This window comes from Poecilia latipinna, unplaced genomic scaffold, assembly GCF_001443285.1.
Source record: "Poecilia latipinna isolate Pla-1442-1.1 unplaced genomic scaffold, P_latipinna-1.0 Scaffold135, whole genome shotgun sequence".
Lineage (NCBI taxonomy): Eukaryota > Metazoa > Chordata > Actinopteri > Cyprinodontiformes > Poeciliidae > Poecilia > Poecilia latipinna.
Genome location: NW_015112751.1, coordinates 350,384 through 358,624, shown reverse-complemented (window position 1 = coordinate 358,624; position 8,241 = coordinate 350,384). Strand labels below are relative to the sequence as shown.

Sequence of the window (8,241 nt, the reverse complement as noted above, 5' to 3'; positions counted from 1 at the left end):
ACTTTTTTAATTTTGTTAAAAAACGAAAGTTAAAATAAAGATTTTAAAAGGTTTTCGCAAAAAAAAAAAAAAAAAAAAAAATGGCAACTGTATTCTGACTATACAACATCTTAGAAAAACATCCACATGTCCTCAACATGACCTGAACAGACAGTTACTTTATCACCAACTAGGTGTGATTCAGAGCTCTTGGCATTTGAGTAAAAACTACTCCACTGCATATTTCATTCACCATTTTCTTTCACAGTTTCACCCCAAAGGGAAGTTATATTAAGCCACAAATAAAATTCTCCAACTCGGGGACAAAAAAGAAAAAAAAATGCACTAATGTAAAGAATGATCTAATAGGATTTCTTTCATAGCCTCACCACACTCTTGTTCCTACAGCTGTTCAAATTGAGATTTATGCAGTCACTGTGTCTGTGAGTCACCGTCCCATGGGACAAGAGGAGATCGTGTGTGTAAAAATGAGGGTGAGAAAGAAATGGGCAGCAAAGGGGAAAAGACACACAGCACAAAGCAAAGGAGGCGGAGGCGGGAGAGGGTGTGAGTCATAAGACCCGGCTGGTGGAAGGTGATGATGCACAAGTTGCTATTTCTGGAGTCGCCATCAATTCAGTATTATCGCTTCCCCTGGCCACTTGCTGTTATTGTATGTGTGTGTGCGTGTGTGTGGCCATGTTAATAGGGCTCTGTAAAGCACTCTGCCTGATTGATTATAATTCTGCAGGATATAATGAAAGCTATGAGAAACACCCTTGAAATTTAGGTTTGTTTTGAGAGGTAACATGTCTTTAAATAATTTTTGTTTGTTTAATGGAATATATTTAAAATAAGTAAACAGTGTAATTGCAAACAAATGCACCTCAATTCGGAAAATGTAATTAAATTATATTTATAAACATTCCTTATGTTCCTTATTCCTTATTGATTGGCACCCTGTTTTAGTCTTAAATATGCATTAAGGAAATATTTAACGAATACACAAAAATCTCTGATTCAAATCCACCATTTTTTATTTATTGCTGTAACCTTAAAACGTTCTGAAGAACTAAATTTTAAGTTTGCATGAGCTGAGAGACATGAAAAGCATCACAAATGCACATTTGATATGTGTCAATCTGTGTGTAATGAATTTATATAACTTTAAAAAAAAAATAATAAACTACTGAAACAAACAACCTTTTTGTTGATATTCTTGTTTAGCGAGACGCACAAAGCGAAACATCAAATCACACTTTTTATGAGCTGCGAAAATATGATTTTTATTGTGTCCTTTGAAAAAGAAGCATACTGTAGATACAGTGATACATCTTGTTTTAATCCAAAAGATGACACTCTTATTACTGGCTGGGATGAGGGACTCTTACATCTATATAGATGTATAAGAATAGAGCAAATCAGGTAGAAGAAAATAATTCAGAATACAATAAAATAAAAATAATAATAAAAAACAACACAAATTGTGGTTTTGAATACAACAGTACAGCAGTTCATAATCAGCACAATCACTGATCAGTTACTAAGGTTTAGACCATTACTGGAGGGTTCATAGCACATTTTGTTTTTACCAGCTCTGATTCTGCTCTGTGGTTCAGTAAGCCTCACGAACATATATTTTATCATTAACATGTATGATTTGAACCAAATAGTTTAAAATTAATTTTGCTGCACTTTGTAGAAAGACTGCAGGTTGTATAAATGATAACAAGAGGTCAATTTACATGGATATATGTGACCAACAAAGCAGTTTATCAGTTGATGCTGATAATACCCTGAAGTGCTGCTGCATTCATTTTACAGCCTGATAGTGTAAATGAGCTTGATATGATGGTCTGTTCTAGCATTGTTCTGATGAGCTGCAGTGCAAACAATCCGTCCTATTAGTCATTTCTTCTGTAATTCAGTAGATCAAACCAAAACAGTAACAGCAACAATAGGAGAAATGACTCAAAAAGGGGGAGGATCACAATTTGGGAATATATTTACATTAACACAAGATCGTAAGCAGGGAAAAAAAAAAAAAAAAAAAAAAAAAAAAAGTTAATTTGCACTATCTGTGCTTGTAAAATCCAGTTAGGTCTGAAGGACTAACCTGAATGACCTAATAAAAACAAAAAAACACTCATAACATTAACTCTCATACACAGCAAATAGATTCAAATCTGTTGTGATTATATAATCTATTACTTTTCTTGCATTGCACATGATCAGGTTCAGCTGGAAAGTGACAGTATAATTTCAATTTTTGGAAGTGACAATGTTATTGGGCATCTATGAATCACAGCCGCTCTTCCATCATAGCTGTCAAATGTGATGCTGTTGCTCATCAGGAAGATTAGCGCATCCCTGTCAGCTATCCGCCGGTTATGTAACCTGAAAGTTGTGTTTGTCTCACTGCAAAGTACTTGTTTTATTTTAGTCTTTGCAAATAGAGCTAGATAGATGCAAAATGGTTTAAAAGGAGCTATGAATTTCATGGATACATGTTTTTATAGGCTTAAATTTCAAATAGTAAGAAAGAAAGGGAAGTTAGGGGGGAGGGAGGGACCAACAGTCCATAATTTTAAGAAATGACACTGGGAGCTGTTTTTTTTTTTTTTTGTCAAACCACTTTGTTCAGTGCGTTTTCTTTTTGTGTGATATAGATTGTTTCTGTGCATCCAAGCTCAGTCTATTGATCCCGTCTGAAGGTTTATTGAAGAAATTAGGTTAGAGGAGTAACAAGCCAGAAGAAAATGTCAGTGTCCTGCTTGTGAATTCTATTTAATTGTGCCTTTTTGCCAAAAAATAAAATATTTGCACTTTTTCTCTGGCGGTCTAAAATATTACATCTCTGGCTTGTTGACAAATAGAACCAAAAAAGTAGCACTCGTGATCTAATGTAGCGTCGCACTAATGACCATGTTAAAAATCAATTTGAGCTTTTTCAAGTTGAGCGTTGGAACAACTGAGCTGCTCCGTTCAGCTCCTCTTTCTCATTAACATCCTCTGTCACTTCCAAAGATGTTTATCGCCGTCAAAAACAATGCTATGTTCTTCTTGACTGGATGCTGCTTTTTAATTTCCTCCTCAGATGCTTTTCCTGCATGGCGTTGTCACCGCTCAGTGAGTTTTTATCGCTATGGTTCGAATGACAACATCAGACGGTTAACAGTTGTGTTAACTGTAAAAAATGAAGCTATCAAAAACGACAACCAAAAAGAAAAGACCCAGCAGCCACTTAAGCTGGCCTTTTTTTTCTTCTTTTTTTTTTAAAGATAAACTGCTCGTTAAGATGAACACTCACGTGTGCCCTCAATTATACACATTCTACACACAGTTCAATCCTATTTCACTTTGTGTCTTTCTTTATCGGGGCGCCGATCAGGTCTCTGCTTTCGTGGCCACGGGTTGTATGTTCTGAACTTTGGAGAGCGTTACAGGCACCTTTCCCTCCCCAGGAGTTGGTGCTCGCATTATTGATGAACCTGTGACACAAACAGATGCTTTATTCATATTCAATGACTTGAAAAATGTCATATTCATCAATCCTTTCATCGCATGAGCCAGCTTACCAACTGTTGCGTGGAGATCTGCTAAACGCTCCTTAAACTTGTGCTGCAGGTACAGTTCGTCTTTGGAGTAGCTCTTGGCAAAGGCAGACAGCAGAAGACCCACAGCCATGGAGGTGCCGCCCACACAGAACAGCACCGCACCAGTCAGTTTGCAGATGTCCAGTGCACGGTTGAAACTGACAGCGTAGCTGTTCCAAAACAAGTTTTTTACGGTCAGTTATCGAGTATAATCTGTCCATTTTTGCACACTGCAACAACAAATGCGAGATGCAAAAACCAAACCAGATTAGAGATCGGTTTAGGCGGGTAAATAGCTTAGTTAAGTTTGTATCCTGCTTTCTTGGTATCTTACACTGTGAAAAATATACCACAAAACTGGACCATGTGATGGTCCTATCTGCAATATTTTAGATCCAAGTTGAATGCAAAGTCAATCAAGTCCCAACCCATATTTTATTTGGAGCACACGCTCAGGTGGGACTCAACTAACAGAGCAGCAGAGCCCTGAGCTGTGCAGCGTGCTGCTACGATACTTCTCATTAAGATTTATGACGATAAAAAGCAAAGCACTCATTTAATGAAACACGAGAACAGCCCTTTCTGTAAGTGATGTCCATGCATGATTAATTAGATCTGCAAATGAAGCATGTCATAGAACAACTTAACAAGGCATATAAAACAGAGATGAAGCAAATCAATGTTAGCATCTCCGTAAAACTCTCCCTATGCAAACATTGCCAACAGACCCAGATCCACATTTACTGGAGGGTTTTTGTATAGCTGTATGTGTAAAGTCAGATAGTCCTTTAGAAATAAATGATAAAGTTGTGTTTGAGGGAACTTGTACAAATATTAAAGAAGCTTAAGAAAGCATGTCCCAGAAACTCAGTGTGGAAAAAAAAAAACTACTGACCACGTAAAAAGAAAAACCCTCTGTAATCATACCAGATCATTGAACTGTTGAGATTTACACATTTACTATAAGAGTAGATATGTCAGAACAATGACATAGATCCAAATTAAATGCAAAGTCAAATATGAATTTGTAAAAAAAAAAAAAAAAAAAAAATCACTCAAAAATTAAAATAAATGGCAAAAAAAAGAAAATCTGTTAAAAGAAAACATGTAAACAGTTATGGATGCAGATTGCCATTTCTTTTGCCAACTTAATTCAATGAATTTTGCCATTATTGGTCATTTTGGGTTTTTGACCTTTGAAAGATCAGCTTTGGTCCTCTGAGCATGACTGTTAACGAAACCCTGACCTGTTTAGTTGGGATTAACTAATAAAACTGCTTTCTTCTCTGTGATACATCTTGGTACTGGTTATATACCTGTCAACAAAGAGGAGATCATCTTCACCAAATGCTTCAGTCATAGTTGGTGTTGCGTAACCCACCAAAACAACAATAAGGCCTGTAACCAGGATCAGCGTTCCGAACGTCAGACAGACCTGCAAGGCGGGAGAGAAGTCAGTTAACGAAATTGTTACTTTTTTTTTTTTATCCAAGAAACATTACATGACACAAGCTACGGATTTCGTTGCACGAGTCAAACGTTCATCTCACCTTCCAGAGTAAAGAGCTCCACCTGCTTGGCGATCTCTGAATCTGAAAATCTTCATCACGTTCCCAGATAGAACCTGTGCACTCCTCATAGAACTGAAAGGAAGCAGAGTTTATCAGTTTCTTCTTTGCTGTTAAAGAACAGAAACTGAAGCCCACATCACATTCGGATGACTCTAGCTCTGATGCAGATTTTATGTTCAAAATAATTTTTTTGGATACTGGGCTAGGATTTCCATGAAAATAGTTTTTCTATCTGCTTATTATTATTACTATTTTCTATTCAGTTACCTGGTGGAGGTAGGAGCGGACTCCGTACTGTTGGCTGTTTCCGCCGGATTGAGCCTGCTCGCTGTATTCCGACCCACAGATCTCTGAGCACGAAGTCATCCTTCACACCCGTCTGCAGAATGCACACGGACAGACATGGCATGAAGCCTTACAGCCATACTTCCAATACAATCCCCTTATCCCCCACACACAACACAATCTGAAGACAGATCGGATAGGGTTCTGTCATGCAAGTGCACACACACGGGCATAAATGCCACCAAGTTATGTAACACACTGGAGGCATCTGATACCACGTGCCCCAGTCCACTGAGATCAGCGAAGCATCCTCCTTGTGTGACTTTGTGAAACAAACTAGGGCGTCTTTGCCTTCATGTCCAGTAGCACTTCAACTGTACACAGTTAATTACTTTCTGTATTGTATCTCAAGAAAAAAAAAAGTAACATCTAAATCCTTTATACCTGCTTTAAAAACATTGATTCTGTGTTTAGTTATTTGTATTCATACACAATACTTCTTACTCATCCTCTCATGCAGCAGAAACAAAACATGAACAGCACTGGATACTTTAGAGCATTCATAAAACTGATGGAGCAGTCAAGCAATGTTAGGCAGTGATCGATAAATAAACTGAAATTTCTTATTTTCTCCTGTTCAGAAGATTCATCAAGTGTCTATTTAACTCATCAACATGCTACTGTCGCAGTGTTTTTCTTCCACAGGGATTTGTGGGACATACTTTGATGGTCATCGTCTTATAATCTCTTCGTTTATGTTGTTTGGCGGATTCAAATCTGTCACTGTCACAACGAAAAGAAAACAATTAATTGTAGGGCTTTAAGGTGTAAATTTAAATTGATTTTATTTTAAGGTGTCCTAAACCCCCAGTCAACGTTGTCCACCATGTTATTGTTTCCAACATGGAAATGTTAGTGAAACGTTAAATATACTTTAAAAAACTCATCACATACAAATACACATAAAAGTCTACAGGACATTTTTTTTTTTTTTAATATCAGAGATGATCACATTTAACTAAATTAAAACCAAAATCAATTTAAATGTGTTACAGTCTTTAGACAGAAAATTTGAAGCCTGAAACTGGGCCAACAAAAGCATCTTTGGTATAGACATTATTTTTTTTTCTGATTATTGTAAGAACTCTCTGGTATATGTATATATCACGGATAGTGGAAGTTAAGATTGAATTCTAAATGTTGAATATCTCATGTCCATAAACTAACAACGTAAATGTGTACATTTCATCATAAGTTAGTTGTGATGGAAGACCATAACCATATGAAGACCACATGAATGTTTAACCCATATGCTGTTTATCCTCATGGACATCTGCACCTACAGCATGAAAATAAAAATGGAGGGATGGAACTAGTTAAATTAGGTGTGAAAGATCAGAGATTTCAAAGCTACACTTCAAATGAAAATGTGAGATTGGAAACATTATCAAGGGATTTATTTATTTATTTATTTATTTGTATTGTTTCGTACTTTGACACGTTTCTTCCTCTAGAAGTTGAGGTACAAAGCGTACTAAAAGCCACAGATGCAAAAAAAAAAAAAAGGGAAGAAAGAAGAAAACTGTTCCTCCAGACCAATGAAGGAACAAGTGCTAAAACACACCGAAAAATCGTAAACAATAATATGACAACTCCGTAAAGACGCCTGTTCCGACCGGCTGCGGTATCCTTGCCTCCAACAAGCTGTGTGTACCACATAACCCGGAGCTGTCTGTGGTGCTGAACGCCATTATCATCAAGCTACCCTCAGCGCAGCAGGAAAACATACAGACGTAATGTGTGACGCCAGACTGAAAACAGACCCCAGCTATTCGTCCCCCAATGAGACGCAAACAGACACACAGCACGTTTTTTTTTCTCCAATTCAACTCACAAAACGTGAACTTTGCATCAAAGTAAGTCCCATCGTATCTGAAGTACCCGGGAACCGTATTTTTTTAAGCAATTAATTAGAGCCGAAATCTTTTTTTTTTTTTTTTAATCGAAGTTTTAGTTCATTTGATTACAGACCAAAACACTCGCAAACCTTCGAGGATAAATAGCACAAATCAACACAAAGTTTGAAACAGCACTTGCTCTGTAATTTTGTACAATGCGCACTCAGCTCACCGCGGACGCCACCTTTGATTCCGATTTCAAAAAGCCAGTTATCCAACTCTACGTTTACACTCCTATGAAGATAAAACCAGACCATAAAAGAAAAGAAAAAAAACAAACAAACAAAACAACAGCAATAAATTTACCTTTCATCACCAGCTCGGAGAGTGATCGCTCGCTGCTGTTTCCTCAGCCGGGTCCCATCACTCTACAGTTACCCCCCTTCTTTCCCTCCCTTACTTACCGTCGATGATTCAGATTTTCACGTTGTCTACTGCGCAGGCGTGACCTCCATGACAACATATGATTCATCAGTGAGTATAAATAACCAGGCGGGAGGGTTGTGAGGAAAGGAAGAGAGTTTTATGAATGGATGGATAGATAGATCTATCTATATGGATTTATCTTACGCATATTCATCGTCTCCAAAGGTATGACCTGAAAAGTCAGAAACTACGTAATGACTCAAATATAACTCGGTACAATAAACAATCCTCCACAGAAAACCGTTTCATGATTCATTTATTTGGGCTGACATTTCAAAGGGAAATTAGTTTTTGACATTTCAACCTTGAAGGTTTTTGAATCTTTCTGTGGATAGATATCTTGACAGACAAAAAAAAAAAAAAAAAAAAAAAAAAAAAAAAAAAAAAAAAAAAAAAAAAATTTTAAAAAAAAAAACGGGGGGATAA

General features: G+C 37.0%; 1 protein-coding gene across 1 annotated transcript; it reads right to left on the bottom strand.

The window, feature by feature from the left end:
* Positions 1-2,589: 2,589 nt before the first annotated feature.
* On the bottom strand, positions 2,590-7,802 carry nrsn1 (neurensin 1). Its single transcript, XM_015028790.1, has 6 exons — positions 7,696-7,802; positions 5,414-5,525; positions 5,126-5,218; positions 4,892-5,010; positions 3,558-3,745; positions 2,590-3,470 (listed from the first exon to the last, which is right to left on the bottom strand). The coding sequence occupies exons 2-6, from the start codon at positions 5,510-5,512 to the stop codon at positions 3,367-3,369; spliced, it is 603 nt and encodes a 200-aa protein (XP_014884276.1). The 5' UTR covers positions 5,513-5,525; positions 7,696-7,802; the 3' UTR covers positions 2,590-3,366.
* Between the last annotated feature and the right edge of the window lie 439 nt (positions 7,803-8,241).